This window comes from Clinocottus analis, unplaced genomic scaffold, assembly GCF_023055335.1.
Source record: "Clinocottus analis isolate CAN_PGR_092001 unplaced genomic scaffold, fCliAna1.0.p SCAF_20, whole genome shotgun sequence".
NCBI lineage: Eukaryota > Metazoa > Chordata > Actinopteri > Perciformes > Cottidae > Clinocottus > Clinocottus analis.
In genome coordinates, this window is record NW_027175932.1 from 13696586 (window position 1) to 13715853 (window position 19268).

At 45.2% G+C, this 19268-nt stretch overlaps 2 protein-coding genes across 3 annotated transcripts; one reads left to right on the top strand and one right to left on the bottom strand.

The window, feature by feature from the left end:
• The first annotated feature begins 125 nt into the window (after positions 1–125).
• Positions 126–4063, top strand: psmc2 (proteasome 26S subunit, ATPase 2). The gene is made up of 12 exons (XM_068587034.1): positions 126–289; positions 592–629; positions 735–816; positions 964–1063; positions 1410–1541; positions 1634–1706; positions 1876–1971; positions 2137–2301; positions 2403–2490; positions 2803–3005; positions 3166–3262; positions 3775–4063. The coding sequence occupies exons 1-12, from the start codon at positions 220–222 to the stop codon at positions 3930–3932; spliced, it is 1302 nt and encodes a 433-aa protein (XP_068443135.1). The 5' UTR covers positions 126–219; the 3' UTR covers positions 3933–4063.
• On the bottom strand, positions 4035–18631 carry slc26a5 (solute carrier family 26 member 5). 2 transcript variants are annotated; one of them, XM_068587029.1, is made up of 18 exons: positions 18473–18631; positions 17012–17269; positions 15851–15990; positions 15345–15455; positions 12682–12863; positions 12231–12395; positions 11859–12094; positions 11510–11657; positions 11024–11137; positions 10836–10913; positions 10501–10596; positions 9379–9485; positions 9216–9285; positions 9032–9124; positions 7452–7556; positions 6236–6433; positions 6037–6091; positions 4035–5091 (listed from the first exon to the last, which is right to left on the bottom strand). In XM_068587029.1, the coding sequence occupies exons 2-18, from the start codon at positions 17218–17220 to the stop codon at positions 4928–4930; spliced, it is 2271 nt and encodes a 756-aa protein (XP_068443130.1). In that variant the 5' UTR covers positions 17221–17269; positions 18473–18631; the 3' UTR covers positions 4035–4927. The 2 variants fall into 2 exon arrangements, with proteins under 2 accessions (XP_068443130.1, XP_068443129.1); XM_068587028.1 differs by having other exon boundaries at positions 17012–17273.
• Positions 18632–19268: the final 637 nt, after the last annotated feature.

A 19268-nucleotide genomic window follows, 5' to 3' on the forward strand; every position in this document is an offset into this window, starting at 1 on the left:
ATAATTGTATGAATATTTATTCCTTGACAACATGTATATTCTTATATATATCGAGTTATATGTTTTGTAAGTAGCGGTACAGCCTCAAAAGAATTCCGACATGTATTTCCGGTGACTGGCGGAAAGCGGCGGAAACCCAAAGCTGCTGTGTAATTGTACAATTTAGCTGCCGAAGCAGCTCGGTCTTTTTGTGAGAAACAGTTTGTCTCCAGATTTAAAATGCCGGACTATTTGGGAGACGACCAAAGGAAGACTAAGAAAGAGGAGAAGGAGGACGCACCTATCAGATGTATGTCCAGACATTTAAGGACATTCTTAAAAGCAACCAATGTTTTTTGCTGAGAAGAAACGTCGACATTAGCTACTTAGCTTAGCGCTGTTTGTTAGCTCTACTTTCTTACCACTGGCTATGGTAACCGATATGGTTTTCGCAAAGCTATTTGCAAAGCTTTTCATTCAAAGCAGTTAACATTACTCTAAAATGTATTGCGTTGAGAAAGTTAATAAACTGCTCCGCTCAGATCGACAACAATAGCGCCCAGTGTCAATGTGAGAAGTAAACTGATTACTGTTGTTTCTTCTTCCTCGTAGCTTTGGATGAAGGGGACATCGCCCTGTTGAAAACATATGTAAGTACAGCCCGAGCCGCCAGTGGAGGTCTCTAATGGAACTTGTCACGTTTGCGTTACTATTAATTTTTACGTTTTAATGCGTTGCTCGCTGTTTGTCCGCAGGGTCAAAGCACCTACTCCAGACAGATCAAACAAGTGGAAGATGACATCCAGCAGCTGCTCAAAAAAATCAACGAGCTGACCGGTGGGTGATAAAACCAGACACACGCTTCAATCACCACAAGGCCGTGTTTTCTCAGTAAACCACTGACTTCAGATGTTGTGACTGGATGGCTGCTGGGTTGTGTTTTGACGTTCCTGTTGTGTTTGTTTTATGTGTGTGCTATGACAGGCATTAAGGAGTCCGACACCGGCCTGGCTCCACCAGCCCTCTGGGATCTGGCTGCAGACAAACAGACTCTGCAGAGCGAGCAGCCGCTGCAGGTCGCAAGGTAAAGCAAACTGCAGATAAACAAGACGATCTATGGTTTTCAATAGACAATGGTATTGTGGCGCAAAACAAGATAATGTGATATTTTTTTCTAGCTTTCTGTTGCTGCTATATATTTGGTAGGATGGCGTGAGAGTTCATTTCTTAGCATTCCTACTGCATTCAACTAAAAAACATTGTTTCTCACCCTGTCAAAATAACAGTTTACGAGCTATCATTGTAGAATACGTGTACATCTTATTCTATGTTTTACGATGTTCCCCTCCAGTACAAAACACATCTTTGGTTTTTACTTTTGAATGAGCCAATGTTCCAGTCCCAAATGTGTCCGTGTGTTATTTAAACAGATGCACAAAGATCATCAATGCCGATTCAGAGGACCCCAAATACATTATCAATGTCAAACAGTTTGCCAAGTTTGTGGTGGACCTGAGCGACCAGGTGGCCCCGACGGACATCGAGGAGGGCATGAGAGTCGGGTGAGGCTGACGTGTTCTTGGAATAGCTCAAAGACGATTGAAAAGACACATTTATGAAACAATGTGCTAAATTTAGTGTGTCTCTTTTTCAGTGTTGACAGAAACAAGTATCAGATCCATATTCCTCTGCCTCCTAAGATTGACCCAACTGTCACCATGATGCAGGTATGAATCCAACACTTAGGTTGAAAAATCTGTGAAAAGTTGAAGCCACGCATTCATCTATGGCTCTTTATACATAGTCCTAATTCATCTTTTTTTTCTTTACTGGAATAACATGAACTATTTTTTAAATTTCCAGTTTAAGCTTCAGTAACAACGCGTTGTGTTGTAGGTGGAGGAGAAGCCTGATGTGACCTACAGTGATGTCGGTGGTTGTAAGGAGCAGATTGAGAAGCTGAGAGAAGTGGTCGAGACCCCTCTGCTCCATGTGAGTGTTCACAAATGAAGAAAATCCCAAAACCGGCAGATCTTTCCCTCGTCACAACAATCACCCAGACTCAATGACACACTTCTGTTCTTTTTAGTGAAGTTTACAGTTTAGTTTAGTTTGAACTGGCGCTGGTACGTCATCCTGTTTGTTTTTGTCCTCCAGCCCGAGAGGTTCGTCAATCTGGGTATCGAGCCACCGAAAGGTGTGCTGCTGTTCGGGCCACCCGGCACAGGAAAGACTCTGTGCGCCCGCGCGGTGGCCAACAGGACAGACGCCTGCTTCATCAGAGTCATCGGCTCCGAGCTGGTGCAGAAATACGTGGGAGAGGTGAGTGAGACGTGTCGGTGGAACAGCGGCTGTTGGATCAATGAATCCTGATGGATTTAAATGTTCATGTTTTTGGTTTTTGTCTTTTTGCTTGTTTGTAGGGAGCCAGGATGGTGCGTGAACTGTTTGAGATGGCCAGAACCAAGAAGGCTTGTCTGATCTTCTTTGATGAAATTGATGCCATTGGAGGTAAGGCTCGCCTCACTGGTCAAAGTTTTTATAGGTTTTTTTGTACCGTAAACTTTCTCAAATAGGTTTGTGTTGATGTTTACAACATGTCTGAAGCGACAGTCACATCAGGGTTACATCAAGAGACATTTGTAGAAATGATTGGAGATTCTAATCTTTGATATCTTTTAAAATAACCCATCAAAATATCTCTTTTCTTTCTTTTTGCCAGTTTTGGTGCAACATTTTTTTTTATCCTTTCACAAAATACTACTTTTTTTTTTTTTTTTTTAATAACCAGAAATTTGTCCTTTTTGTGTTTGAACCTGCCAGGTGCTCGTTTTGACGACGGCGCTGGTGGAGACAACGAGGTCCAGAGGACCATGCTGGAGCTCATCAACCAGCTGGACGGCTTCGACCCCCGAGGCAACATCAAAGTGCTGATGGCCACCAACCGACCGGACACCCTGGACCCGGCCCTCATGAGGCCCGGACGTCTGGACAGGAAGATCGAGTTCAGCCTGCCCGACCTGGAGGTGAGTTCATGCAGTCATGATGATGATGATGATGATGATACTTACTATTTGATATAGTGCTTTTCTAGGTACTCACAGACGCTCATGAAGTGGAAGGTGTCTGAGCTGGTTTTCTTTGATGAACCCGCTCGCCTCACACCGTGTGTGTTTTGTCTCTCAGGGTCGCACACACATCTTCAAGATCCACGCCCGCTCTATGAGTGTAGAGAGAGACATTCGCTTTGAGCTGCTGGCTCGCCTCTGTCCCAACAGCACCGGTAAGACGGAGTTTAAAAACTTGCCTTCAAATATTTGTCTACTGGTGGAGCGCTGGTGTGTGGCCACCAGGGTGCGCCGTAACATTTTGTCGGTCTAATGAAAACCATGCGCTTCCAAATTTAGTGATTGAGTTTTTTTAAAGATAAGCCAAAGGATTGTGTGTCTTTGACCTGTTCTTAACCTCTTTTTTTTTACCCTTTAAGACATGAGAAGTTGTTTTAAAGGTGCTATATGGTTTTTCACCACAGAGAATGATGAGGAAGGAGATATACAGAAACATAGCAGTCTTTATAAATCAGAAACATGACACGAGGGTCGAAATGCAGTTGAACCTGTTTGGTTGTCAGGAAGTTCAGGTCTGAAGACACTCATACATTAAAAGCTTTTTTTTTAAATTTTTTTTAACTGCGCCACAAAATGGCCATAGAAGCATCTCATCCAAAACCTAAACATGTGATTGAACATGACAGTTGTCTGTAAGCAGACTTTAATTTTGTGTGTTTGCTTCCAGGTGCCGAGATCCGCAGCGTGTGCACAGAGGCCGGCATGTTCGCCATCAGGGCTCGCAGGAAGATCGCCACGGAGAAAGACTTCCTGGAAGCCGTCAACAAGGTCATCAAGTCCTACGCCAAGTTCAGCGCCACTCCCAGATACATGACCTACAATTAAGCGTGTGTCTGTTTGTGTGTGAGGACTTCGATCGTGGCTTTGTACTGTCAAAAGAAGCAGAGAGACAATTCCCCAAAAAAACGAGTCCTTTTTGTTGTCATTGTTCGCTTAAAAATAAAGTTTATTCCAGATTTGAGTCCCAGTGATTTGTTACATTGTAAAAAGAACCGCACGCTAACGTTAAAGGCATCCTGTGTTCCTGTAACAACAAACATGACTCGGCTAATTGCTCAATGACGCTTTTGGCTGGTTTGAATCCAGAATTACAGCTGAAAATAGATCCTCATGAATCCATCAAGACACAAGATTTCAGTAACAAACGTTTGATACCAGCATGATACAGAGAGGCAGCTTCAAGTTTCACGTACATTTCCACCACAAACTGTAAATCTAACATATATATTTATTTTTTAAGTACACCTTTTCAAACAGCAGTGACTATTAAACTACAAAAAGGGGCATGTCCGTTGGAAACTCAGTCCTGAATCTCTGATTTCTTCCTCATAAAACTGACCTGTATTTCAGCACTTTAACGAGGCCGTCTGACTCCTCAGTGCTTCAAGAGGGGAGAGCGTCCACCAGTGCTCCCAATAGGGCTGGTTATATCGGACAAAACAAGCCAGTAGCAAGCGTTCGTTGCATCTGATCCTTTTTGGTTTTTGAACAGTCAAATCCCCACAAGTGTTTAATTTAATACGTGTGATTGGCCCACAAAGCTACAATCTGTCATGTGGTGAATTTGACAGTCTGCAGTTCTGTAACACCATCAAAACAAGGTATGGCTTCACGACACGCATTTTACAAAAAAATGAAGTACTCCTGGTATTGGTGTCATTTAACGTGTACTGGCACTGGTATAATCCTTTAAACTCTGCCCAGCCCTCTCTACAAACTCTATTCAATATGAATGACTGTTCGGTTCTGCTGGAGCAGCACAGTTCATCACACATCCGGTCGGGCGAAAGGCCTCCAGGCCCGCTGCCTGCGCTCCTCGGCTACAGGTGGATCTGTCGGAGCGGTCCGTCGGTCGGAGCGGCTGGTGTGCGGGGGTTCGAGCGCCGACATCGCAGCACGGCATCGTGGATGGTGGGGAACACCATCGCCGGGGTCGCGACCCCGGTGAAAAACTGTAAGGAGTCCAGCTCGGAGATCAGGCTTCCTAGTGGAGCAAAGCAGAGACTCGGGATCAGTCAAACTGTTCTGGTACCGTGACAGAACCAGATCCAATGAATATTATAACCTTTGCAAAATGATTCTTCTTCATGGGAATCGTTGGAGGATGTAGGTGAGTAGTAGTGATGTTGACCTATTGCCATAGTGGGTGGTGTTACTTAGTCTGGCTTCATTGATACAGATGAGATGGAGAAAATGTGGCCTGACACTAAATCCTCACGAATCCTTTTTATTATTTTCTGTGTATTTGGACAATATTAGAGATTGAGAAAGGATGAAATAAATGATACATTTTCCTCTGAAGGATTTTCTTGATCTCCCTCCCGCCCCATATTCAAATGTTTATGATGTGATTATACCATGAACGATAGTTTCCAAGTCTCGACCTTGTAGACAGAGTTGAAGCAAAAGTTAGAGCAGAAGCTGTTTCCACATCAGAGTAACCCGTTTAATCTGTGTGAGGCTTCTTCACTCGGCTCCTCTTGAATCACACACAATGTAAAAGAGGGAACCGCATGTAAATGTGGCCCTTGGTGAAGATGCATGTTGGTGACACTGAAGCTTTGAGGCTCATGGGAGTTGTTGTCTTCGCGTTCAGCTTCTCCCGACTAGGATTCCTTTAGTGTTCGTTCTTAGGTTTTTCTCCTCCTCTCCAAAGAAAACGGAAGCGGCCGCTCAGCTGGTTTCTCTGATGACCTCACCCGGTGAAAATGTGGTCAAAAAGGATTAAAGCTAAAAAAGTGTATTGTAAAAATGTGGCTTGAAACTGGATAAATGCATCTTGGGGATTTGACTTTATTGGCCAGCGACCAAAGTAACAAAGTACACAACTCAACAACATACATAACAACTGTCTAGTTCTTTCTAAATGCGTTAAAGCAGAAGAGTTACACCTTACAACACAGACAGAAGCGTCCTCATGATTACTTACTGCTGCAGCCGGCGAGCACCACCTGAACGTCCAAAGCTGCGTATTCCTTGATGACCTGCAGAGAAAACACTGACTTACTTCCGGATGTAAAATCCCTCTGACACACATTTCAGTACAAGCGCTCCTGAACAGACGGAGAAACTTCTGAGCGTTTCCGTCTACCTGGTGTTGAAAACACCCTCAACTAGAAGAAAAGAACCTGTTTGATGGCTTTGGCTCCCACGGAGTCGATGAAGGTGGCCGGCGTCCAGTCCAGGATGATGGAGTGGACGGCAGTCAGAGGCGGTTCCAGGAAGTTGGCCTCCTCTGAGAGGGACGCCCTGCGGTCCGCCCCCAGCTGACCGTTCCTCTGCTCGTCATAGGACACAACCTCATGGGTCACTTCCTGCTTCTTGTTCTGCAACCAATCAAATACAGGCACACTGTTGCGTTAGTCGTTAGCTGTGGGACTCGAACAAAACCAGCTAGCATAATGAAGCTGCTGCTAACATGTAATTGTAAGTCTATATAAGTGACTCCACTTCTCTCTTGATGTATTCCCTCAGTAAACATTGTAAACATGAGTTTATATATCTTCGTCTATACAGCTTGATGTTCATTTTGTAAATTATGATCCATTTAGAGTCAAACAGACCCTATAGCTATGCTTTAGGGCGGGGCTACCTTGTGATTGACAGGTCACAACCACCGCATTGTCAGGTCATTGACAGACCGTTTACACTTATTAATAATAATAATAATAATAATAACAATAATAATAATAATAATAATAATAACAACCTTTTGGTCCTCTGAAAATGTCTCGTACAGCGTTTAGGTGAATTTAGCTCCGCCCCCTTTGTTACTTCTGGTTCCACAAAAACAAGATGGCGACAGCCCAAATGCAGAACTCAAGGCTCCATAACCGCAGTCTACAAACTAACTACCTCTTTTATACACTGTATGCTTTCAAACTCTCGTTTTTTTTACAATAAAGATACATTTTCCCAGGAGACAAAAGAGGAATAAATACACAACAACAGGACATCCTTATCAACCAATTTCTTACTTTCAACATCAGAATCATCCCAGAATTACACGATTGGTGCACCAGGAGAGAGGAAAGGAGGCCTCACCTTGTAACTAGGGAGGAGAGAGGAAAGGAGGCCTCACCTTGTAACTAGGGAGGAGAGAGGAAAGGAGGCCTCACCTTGTAACTAGGGAGGAGAGAGGAAAGGAGGCCTCACCTTGCCACCAGGGGGAGGAGAGAGGAAAGGAGGCCTCACCTTGTAACTAGGGAGGAGAGAGGAAAGGAGGCCTCACCTTGTAACTAGGGAGGAGAGAGGAAAGGAGGCCTCACCTTGCCACCAGGGGGAGGAGAGAGGAAAGGAGGCCTCACCTTGTAAGTAGGGAGGAGAGAGGAAAGGAGGCCTCACCTTGCCACACATGTTCAGTGAAGGGTTGCGGTCGCCGTTTGCCTTCTCCGTCCATTTCTTTTGGGTTTTCCGGGCCGCTTGCAAGGCCTCAGGGTCGACCCCCGTCTGTGGAGGCGTCAGCAGCAGACACGTCAGTTCAACTGCGTGACGATTCAGCTGTTCTTGTTCTTGCCGGTTCAAAATGTGAACTCACTCGGGAATATGTAGACATGTATGTATCGCTGTAGCACTTTAACAACGTGCATCACTTCCTCCTAATGGTTTGCTGAAAGAACCTCAGCTGCGCACTCGGCACAATGACCGGTGGCCTCTGAGTAAATCTAATAATTTGTTGTACATCTACCCGAGCAGAAAGGGAGTAATGTAATCATGCGTTCCTCTAACTCATTCTGATGTCCTCTGTGACAACAAACTGCTGCTATTCCCGTCCAGGCCGTCACCACAGCCACTTGAGTTTAGAGTTGTTGTTTTATTCTCCGGGCTGCAGACTCCTTGGCATTTGTTATACTAAAAGTCATTATAAATACATGATTTGTATCACTTTATACAACGTGTTATACAAATAATCTGTGTTGCCATGTGGTGTAAATGTTCTCGGTAACGTCCGTATTGATCAAAGTACAACCTGTTGAGTTTCATAACGAGTTAAAAGTCCCTCACAGGAACTTTACAGTGGACAACATGTTTATCGACCCAAACAGATTGCCGTCTGGACTAAATCTGTATTCTTCATTCTTCAGACTCCTTACTGAGGCTAACGAGCTGAAATCAGGCTAAAATAACCCCGTTAGCTCGCCTCCTGAGAGCTCGGTTCATCATCACGGTTTCTAAATGACCCTCAGAGGCCCTCATCATGATATCTACACGCTTATATAAATAATAAATCCAACTGGAGCGGTTATCAGCGCTCTCTTCTCACAGCAACAAAATCATTGTGTCAATTTACACCGATGACAAGTTGTTTTTTGTCATTACGAGACTTTGGTTAGTTTGTAAGTGTTGTTGTGTGACTTCTTGGTTCTGAAGGGTTTGTTCGTAACCACCAATCGAGGCAGCCGTACACCAGAAGATCCTGTGTGTGTGTGTGTGCGTGTGTGTGTGTGTGTGTGTGTGTTAAAATTATTATTTTTGTCGAATGAGTCTCTTGGCTTTGAAACACACAACTGATAATCCATAATCCAGGCCTCGGTCTGGTCGTCATCTTTCTTATCTGGATAACTGAACTGTTGATCCACATCCTAAGAACAAGGCTCTGATGTCAGAGGATAACTGAACACATGCCGTCTTCCTCTTTAACCTCTGTGTTGTCATGTTACAACGGTTTGCTTACATCTCCACACAGGACAGCCACTAAATAGTTTTCAGTAAACAACATGTCGCTGGGTATCAACAGTAGCGATGACCTACACAGTCACAGTGTTCGTCAATCCCAGACATCATTGCACCTTAAACAGCTGATGAAAACAGCTCAATTTCACAGATATAAGTACTTCCAATATTCCTTTGTTCAATAGAAGTACATGGGATGGGGTTTCTTTCCCACTCTGCGCAGTACTTCATGAACATACAGCTGGGATTACCTTCTCCTTGAGGGTGTTCACATAAAGGTCACTGTTGGCAAAGTAGATTGAAGAGTTGGAGTGGAAAATCTTTATCCCGTCGTATTCAGCCGCCTGGGAGCGAAACACAAATCACAGGCGTTCAGCGTTGGGACCAACAGACCCGACGTTAAAGCCTGGCCTCAGACTTTGGTGTTCCTCTCACCTCTTCATACTCATCCACGTCACAGTACAGCCCCGTTCCAGCAACGTGGCCCAGAATGCCACTTTTAGGGCTGGAAGACACAGAGAAAAGGTGAGAAACACATCTGGGAACAGAAACAAAAACACACATTCGGACGACAGGCCGGCAGCTGCAGCATCAGTACCTCTGTGTTCTGTAGATGACTGTGAGTATGGCGAAGGCGATGGCCACCAGGAGGCCGTAGTCCAGGCCCAACAGCACGGACGCCACAAAGGCCACCAGCCAGATGGCCTGAGAGGGGAACGGCAAGACACAGAGTTACACCGACGTGACGTTTCACAGTCCAGCTCCAACCCGTCTTCTGCGGGAAGGAAAGATGACTAATGTACAATCCCGTCATGGTTGACTCCACGTGGCTCTCGCTCTCAGGTGGAACATGACATGAACCGGTGAAAGGAAACAGGAGAACCTGTTTGTGCTGTTTGAGCCTTATCAGCCGCAGAGATCAGCCGCACACAAAAACACACCTGCACACGCACAAAAACAAAGGATATCTTCATATCTGAGGAAGAACTAAAGGGATGATTAACAGAGATGGACCAGTTCAGGAAGTTGGAGGGAGTTTAGTTGGAGGAAGCAGCTCTGAAATCTCACTATGATGGGAACTCCCCAGTTTACGCTAAATGCAGATCATTAGCATGTTTCTGGATCACCATGGTAATAAAGGTGTTTGGAGCGGGGTACATAATTTCTTAAAAGATATTTTCAGATGCAATGTGCTCCTGGAGAGTAAGACCATATCTTTTGGACTCATACCTCAAGAAAAGAGACAAATATGTATTAAATATATTGCTGGGAGCAGGAAAAATGGCTCCTAAGAGGAAATGTGTTTTATGTACAATGTATAGCACACATGAATCATTTGGATTTCCTCTGAGAAAACTGGGCCGACTGCGTCCCGCCCCACATACTAGACTTATTTTTGTAAATTTATGATTATATGATCAATAGAAGATGCTTGTCAAACGTTAACATGGAGCATTTCAGACAAACATGAATGTCTGTATGCAGAGATGAATGGTGTCTGATGCTGAAAGCATATATGTTATAAAAAACAGGGCCATACATGTGTATAAATCATATCGTAGAGTTCCCTAACGAAGGACCAGGAAGTCTGTCATGTGTGTCCATGGCAACAGACTGTTTAACAAGAAGAGCTCCCATCCCAAAAGTCCCAGCAGACTAAAAAAGTGCAGCATGAGCCTGTTCTCTGCTTATTTATTTTGTATTGATGTGACAGACTGACCAGTTCGATCTTGCTGGTTCTCCACAGCGCAGGAATGTCTCTGAACTGTTTGAACATGCCCAACAGGTTCACCATGATGATGGCAGCCAGAGCAGTCTGGGGAACCGAACCGACAACAGAGCAAAACAACACAAGAAGACATTAGAAAAGACTTTGAGGTGAAACGTGAAGCATTAATAAAGGTTGTGACTGGGCTTCTGCATCAGTGGGGCCATCAGTTACTGTTTGTTCAACAGACCGGGAAGGAAGCAGAAGTGTCTGCGGCTCCACCTTTGACGCCGAGCTGCCAGACAGGAAGCTGGAGGCTCGGCGTCATCGGCGGCGGCCTCACCCACCTGAGGGAGCGGCTGGAAGACGAAACCGATGGCCACCACCACCAGCAGCACCATGAGCGACGCCAGCAGCCCCGCGATCTGAACACACAGCGGCGGTCACGGGGTCAACACCGTCTCGCTCTAATCGTGGTTTTACAACAGCAATTCAGTCGGGCGAGATAAGGCAATCACCACCGTGTCTGGGCTACCTGTGTTTTTCCACCGGTGCTCTCCTGCACCAGGCTCCTGGACATGGAGCAAGTGATGGCGAACGTTTGAAAGAAAGAGCTGATGAAGTTGCACAGGCCGAGGGCGATCAGCTCCTGGAGGAAAAACACAAAGGTTTCATCCCAGAACATTCAAACACATTCAAACGGAATAAAAAAGTGAACGTGGAGGTGGAGATACACCAAATCCTTTGACGTATGTGAAGTCGGCAGATCCTATCCATCTTCTGGGGAGAGCAAGAGAGCATTGCACGGTGGATACAACCGGATCTAATATTTGCATAACCAAGACTCTTTGGGCAAATTAAGTCCGTCTACAGCAAAACCAAGCCTCATCCAACCGCACCGCTTCGGGTTCCACCTCGTCTTTCCGCTTGTTGGCCGGATTTGGTGCAACTCCACCGTAAAGTGTGTGTGAGCGCACGGATTGTCAGGTAAGCGCCCCTGGCCCCAGATGTCCAGACCCACCTGGTTGCCATCCACGCTGTAGCCGTGCTTCAGGGCGAAGGTCTTGGCAAGCGAGATGCCCATCGAGAATCCTACGATGGCTATGGCGAAGGAGTCTGTGACCAGATTGGGGAGCAGAGAGAACTCCGGGGCGGCCGGAGGGAGAAGCCTGAGAACACAGAGGGGAACACTGCGATGTTACGATGGCTCCTTTTACGGCTTGAAACCTGAAAAGCCTGAAACTACTAAATCCATATAATTAGGATATGACACGTATCTAGTAAAAATCTTTGGGAGATCCGGATCTCCCAGTTGTAAACTCTCATCCATACACACTCTAAAGTCTAGCAATGAGACTGCAACAACCCACCCGGTTGGTATCTTCCCAACCACGTCCACTTTGTAGACGTCCGATAAGGACATCCCGTACGAGACGCCGGTTGACACGATGACCACAATGATCTCTCCGGGGATGGGGATGGGCAGCTTCTTCTTGAAGCGCTCGTTGAGGTCTTTGATCACGTACAGGAAGACGATGCACGACAGGCCCAGGATGACCGTGGAGACGTTGGTGCTGGTGACGTCCCAGAGCACCGCCTTGACGCTCTGCGGCGAGAGCGAAACCGTTTATGAGGCACAACAAAACCAGGCCGAGAAAAAATAAATAAAAACAAATTCTCCCAAATCCCCAATCGAGGCGGCACCTCCACTTACAAACCGTTGAAAAGCTCATGAAACTTACATAAATGACAGAGAGGGGCCCACTGAAGCGCTGGGTTTTCACCCCCAGCAGGTACTTCAGCTGAGAGACGACGACGTGCACCGCTGCAGCTGTGGTGAAGCCTCGCACCAGGGGCTCTGTGAGGTAGATCGCCACGAAGCCAAACCTGAGAAGACCAAAGGAAAACTGGAAGAAAGAAATAAAGAAAGGGTAAGGGGAGAAGAACAAGCCAAATAGTTCTGTTTCAAGTACAAACATTCATTTAAGGTGTTGATACGGCACCAGTGATTCAGACAGCCTGCTGCTTTCGGGTAAACATTGATTTCTGAGCGTGAGAAGATTTCAGCGAGCTGGATCGCTTTACTGGGAACTCTTAATAGGAGCCAATAGGAGGCGAGCTGAAGGCCGACCGGGCCAAGTCGACAGTTTCAGTTGCCGGCTGAGTGCGGGCGGCTGTTTTTCGAAGGCTCACCTGGATGATTCCCACCAGGGTCGTGAGCACGACGGCCACCTGCACCCTCCTGGCGTCCCGCGCCTCCACGTCCAGGACGGCAGACGCGTTGGTCCCGTTGGCGGACAGGACGTAGAACATGGAGTCTGGGGCCTCCCTCACTACAATGGCCCCGATCATGAGACTTATCACTGCAAAGGTGCCTACAAATCACACACACACACACACACACACACGTATTACATCAGTACGACAGTACAGTCCACTGTAACTGTGGATTCGGGCAGTGTCCCTCTGATGGAAAAGGCCAGCTTGTCCAGCCCTCAAACAGCAGCAGATCATGTCTTTTGTTTAAAAGGTTGAGGTCTGGTTTATCGCACCTATTCCTCAGATTGACTTAAAGGTTAGGGCTGACATTTGAGATCGCTTGGAAGCCCTAACTTTGGAAACAAAGAAGTCAGGTGGGTGAGTTTCTCCTTTCAATTGCGGCCACAACCAGCCGGTCGAACATTCCTAAAGCCTCGGTTATACTTTCATGACGGACGAGAGCTGACGTGGGATCGCAACGAGGAAATGTTTGGATCTTTTATACTCCTCAAAGTTTGTCTCCAGCTATCCAAACTTAGGTACTTTGAATATGTTGGATGAGCACAGACAGGCAAAAAACATTGAATTAACTCATACATCTTTGGCTAGTGTTTGGAGGTTCATCCGTAGATGCAGATAAAGCTCGGCTTCACATGAACTGAATCTGCGTCATGACTTGGTCAGTTGCCCAGGTACACAGTCTCTTATCAGTGTTCGCCCTCACTGCAGGAAATAAAAGGCGGAAGAGCAACACCTAACCAAACATCGTCGCGCTTGAATTATGCTGCGCTCACGGCAAACTGCATATCATTTAGTCATCCAGAGCGGGACGGTACAGTTAGGAGGCGCGAGCCGGGGAAGAGAAGGCAGCGGTGACGGGAGACGGCACTGCCTCGAGAGGGAAGATATTTAATCTCTATTTACTCCCTCACAAGAGAGCAGGTTGTAAACGTTTGCAATGGAATATGAAGAAAAAGCTGCATTTTATAGCGAAATACAATATGAGAATAACTGCATTAGATAATAGACACTCAATCGCTGTATTTAATAGATTCCATTCACATAGCAACACATGGTCAAGAGCGTTTTATTTCACACTCTGACCGGCCAGTCCATGTGCCGTAAGATGATGTACGGTGTGACTGTGTGTGTGTGTGTGTGTGTGTGTGATGTTGCCCAGCACTTGAACAGCAGCCCAGTTATTCCCTCCCCCTCTCTGCCAGAAGTTAAGGGGTCAACCACCTGCTTCCTGTCGATCACTTCAGATCAGATCTTATTTTCAAAGAGATGGAGTTCACTGTCCTCGTTTGTCAGATTGACTCGTAGCCGTGCGCTGACGCTCTGGATGACTTTCCTTTCTAATTTCCCCACACATGCCATCTCATAATTTGGATCGGTCTGTCGCTCGTGAACCTTCAGATGGCTCACTGAGTCGATACCCAGAGCGGTGCTGGAGCCCATGAGTGTTGGAGAGAGGCTGGTTTAGCTGATCCTAGCTCTAACTGGGGAACGCAACGGACAAGGGAGGTGAGAGAATTACAGGAACTGTATTCCTAAAAATATTGCTAAGCCTAACCCAAAGGCTGGCCAAGGTTCAAAGGTCAAAACCTGTGCCTGATTTACATGTAAGGAAGTCCATTTTTGAATTTCCCCACATGTTGAAACTGTGTACATGGAGCTGTGGTAAGAGTGACACTTGCATGAAGGGAGTTTGGAGAGTCATTTTTTTCTCAGTCTTTCCAAAGGAAAGTGTAAGAAATGAATGTAACGGTTTGTTTATCTGCTTCAACGTGAGCTACATTCAAAGATCAAGGATAACTCACTCTAGTCATTTTGAGGAGTTACAGGTTACGTTCAAGAAAAAGAGCCAGTTTTAGAGTTCAGGTGGGACGTTAGCAGCTCCGTAGCTAAACACGATAGCATTTCTGGCTTTTTGCTCCAAGACCTCCTGTTGTGGCTTAAGCCTCACTCTGATGAAATGTGTACATGTGGCACCGTAGTGCATCTTTAAAGAGGCTGTGACACTATTCTTAAAATGAGTCAACTCGGATCATTAAGAATTTGCGGTTGAAATTAAAAACTGCAGCTTTCATCACTGTCCTGCCCTAAACAGCCAAAGACACGTTTCTGCAAGATAAAAACACATAGAAATTGATCGTTGTGAAAGAAGACACGGTTTTATACCATTTACTTCAAGAAACTGCCTTCGAGCAGCCGATTGTCCATTTTGAGGGTTTCTATGTACAAAATAAAAACGCAGCTGTCATCATAACAATGCCATAAGCCGCTGTTCCTCTTTGAAAACTGCCGAAAACAAGTTTCACTATTCTTACTGGAAACTGTATGTGCCGTGTGGGAATATAAAGTCTGACTGGTTTAACGACAGTGACTTAAGGAGGGAGGGCTTAGGGAACATACGATTGCAAAATGCATTCACAAAAACCTTTGACACACATTTGGTATGTACAGTAGAACAATACACACATGGACATGAGATAGAAAGGTTCCCTTGAAGCAGCAGCCACAGCGGGAGGCCTCAGACACCAGCGAGGACATTTATGACCCAGAAGTAAAGCGGCTTTAAGTTGGTTTCTCACCGATGGATATGTGTCTGGACGTGCCAAAGAAGGTGTAGAGCAGGACGGGGTAGAATGAGGAGTACAGGCCGTAAACCGGAGGCACAGCAGCCAGCATGGCGTAGGCCAGACCTGTGGAGCAGAGGAGAGGGAGAGATAAACAAAAGGAAACAGTCCCAGAAGCCAAGTGCTTGCACCACAACACCAGAGCGACAGAGATACCGAGACAAAGACGGCAGGAAGCCGAAGGCATCCCCTCTGGAGTTGGCAGCCGGCCCTTCACACATTAACCCTCACGTCGTTCCACACGGAGCTCGTGGCTACTGAAATACGTAAGATGTCTGGCTCCATGAACATGTGACGCTGGTGTGTTTTTAGGGCTTTCTCTCACACACGCACACACTCACGGGTGACAGACGGAGGGACAAGAACAGCTTTACTGCTCATGGTCAAGACAAGTTTACATTTTCCCCTCATTCAATGCTTTAAGTGATTTGCGTGTCGAGAAAGGACTGCGGCACACTGACCTTGAGGGAGCTGCACGACTCCCGTGCTGAGACCCGAGACCACGTCTGAAAACAGATACTGCTTGACCGGATAGTTTGGCAGCCATGTTAAAATTGGCAGAAAGCTGAAAACGGCTGCTTTGGCCTTCTGTGATGAACACCTGTAAACGACGGGGACAAGCAGATTCACTCATCAGCTTGTAATCCAATAACAAGAATAAGAATAATAAAGCAGACTTCCCAAGGTCCATTCCAGAAAAGACTACAGAAAGTCTTCCTGGAAGCCATGTTGTTGGTGTTTTATACTTTTGTTTCTGGTCATACTTGGTCTGATAAAGTAAGATACTTAAGTTAAGTCTTCTTCTTTGCTCCACTCACCTAAGTTTTAATCCCCTTTACACCCGATGAGCTAGCACATCTTCATCAGGGATCAATGAACTGATACCAGTGTTTTATTAATAAACTCTTGCATACATGCATTATTTATTTTATATATATATATATATATATATATATATATATATATATATATATATATATATATATATATATATATATTTATATATATATATATATATATATATATATATATATATATATATATTTATATATATATATATATATATATATATATATATATATATATATATATATATATATATATATATATATATATATATATATATACACACACACACACACAGACATATTAAATTAATCAATCGTGTCAGTGTGGGACATTAAGGCCTTTTACTGATTTTAATGACTGTAAAGAAAAACAGTCAGTACAAATGTTGTGATTTTCATCTAAATGCTTCTAATAAAATATTGAAGCAACAAAATAACCACAAGTGAAAGTTGCAGTTCAAGTGACGACCAGTCATTCTGATTACATTGCATAAAGATGTGCAGACGTCTTACTTGCTGTTCGAGTGAAAATATTTACCCTTGCAGTATTAATAACGTAACCATCTATCTATCAATCAATCAATCAATCAATCAATCAATCTATATTAAATTGCTGCACCCACACTTTGCTCTATGGCTCCATAAACAAAAATAAGTAGACTTGATTGAGCCCTGCAGGATTATTTCCTTTTTCACCTCCAGTGATTTAGTGGTTTGCTCAAGAGCGCTTCAGCAGGACAAATCAAGAAGGCCGAATCTTCAGCATAAACTTACCGTAGCCGGTTCGCCAGCCTCAGTCGGAGGGTGGTGGAGTTCTCTCTGCGGTGGAGAAGCTGCGACCTGATGAAGGCTTCATCGTAGACCGGGCGCTCGATCCTGTACGTCGGCTGCGAGTCATCCTCTCCTCGAGCTGCAGCTTCCTCTTGCTGCATGATGGAGGCGGCCAGAGTGTCCGTCTCTCCGGAGGTGTTCAACTCTGCCATTGGATCCTCTCCCTCATCGCGGGCCGCTGCATCTGTCCCTCTGCACTTCCTGTCTCCAGGAGCATAAGGAGAGACGAGGGGATGATTCCAACACAAACCGCTTTCCCCTTTCTTTACTGCTTTTATACACGTGATCAGATAACGAGAGTGGAATGCAAACCACCCAGGCCTGAGCGATGATGCCGGTTTGTGCTGATAAGAGAGACTTTATTAAGGCCACCACCTTTCAGCAAATGTTTTATCCGATGTTTAGCAAATATTTGAATTTTGGATGGAAAACATTTCTCTGCAAAGTCCCGGAATCCCATTTCCAATGAATTTTATTTATTAACACCTTACTTAAGTAAGATGTAATGTTACTTGTCTGCCATTACTGCTTAATTGTCCATTTATTATTATTTTGACTTAATTATCTCTATTTCTTCCCCTCTGTAAAGTGTCTTGTTTTTTTTACTTATTTTATCAACGGCGTTATCATTTTAGCTATTGATCAAATTATTTCAGATGATTTTCACTGGATCAGATTGTGTGCTTACAATGATATCTCTTACGTGTATTGATTTACATGTTTTATTTTATAATCTTTAAATTACACGTTTCCTCTGCGGTGCTTTGTCGCTGTCAGATTAAAACTGAACACGCATCTGTGATAAAGTGTCGTCGGCCACAGCCTCATAGATTAGAGCACTTTATCATTCATCGAGGAAACGTGAGTCTAGTTAATCGATGCATGAGCAGATTAACCAGATTAAATAAAACTGTTTAGTGTCCTGACAGTCCCCAGCTCCAACACAGGCACATGCACGAGCATTCATATCTCACGCTTCATAACGTCGCCTGAGACGCACTTCACCAAGCATGTTCTGGTGTGTGTGTGTGTGTGTGTGTGTGTGTGTGTGTGTGTGTGTGTGTGTGTGTGTGTGTGTTAGTTTTTTTCTACTTTTCAGTGTGCTGTCTGTCAAAGGAACAAGCTCCTCTTTTGGCCGGCTCGCCTCGCTGCGTGACCCGGGAGACCCGCACGCACGAGCGGCTGAGAGCCTCGCGCTTCTTCCCCTTTTCCTTCACGGTAGCGCGCGTTAGCTCACGAGAGAAAGATGGACAAACCGGTGACCCAGTACGATTAAAAACGAGAAGAAGAAAATAATTAACAGCAACGTTCGGGCTGCCAGTATTAATACACTGTTTTCGCTGGTTTCTTAACAGTTCAGCATTTAAGCTAACATAAACACGGTAGTTCAGACAGGACTCGTACCTCCGCTCTCCAGCTCCTGCGGGATGCTGCTGCCGGCCGGAGGAGGATACGAGGTCCCGGCTTCACGCGAACCGGCTGCTTGAGTTGGTTAAAGTTTAACCAGCACGGCGTCCTTCGAGGAGGACAGCAGGCGGAGGAGACCTGTTAGGATTCAAAGATAGGCTATGTTGGAAGGAGTCGTTACTCCACAGGTAAAATCCTCTTCATCTTCCGGTCTGCGAATCTAAGCGTTGATCCCGACGCATGCGCTCTGCACTCGCTCTGAAACTGTATATATACATGTTTATATAACATAATATTGCGGACTTGGACTAGGGTCGGGAACCAAATAACATGCATACTTTAGATTAAACCAGTTTCCAAAAACGAGAACCCTCAATGCTGGTCACTACAAACAGTGGAGCTCCGATAATGAAAGCGGAGTCGTCCGATTACAACGAACTAACAGAAAATAGTCAGAGTGAGAGGTCTTTGTTGCGTGTGGATCTCTGGCTAGATAATGACAGCAGGACCGTGGCGTCATGTCGTGACGTGTGGCCCAGCGGTCACGGGGCTCCCTCCTGTGATCTGCTTTTCTTTCTCACATGGTCTAAAACGAAAAGAAAACGAGTTTCTCGGCAGGGAATGAATAACAAAACAAGTCATGGTCCCCTCACCACTCCTTGTGTTACCTCCTTCTACTGTAATGCATATCCCTCTGACAAAGACTTGGGGTCCCAACTTGATGAGGATGACGAGAGAAACTGTCCCTCTACTTGTATCTCATTCATTATTGTATGTTTTTGCACAATTTGCT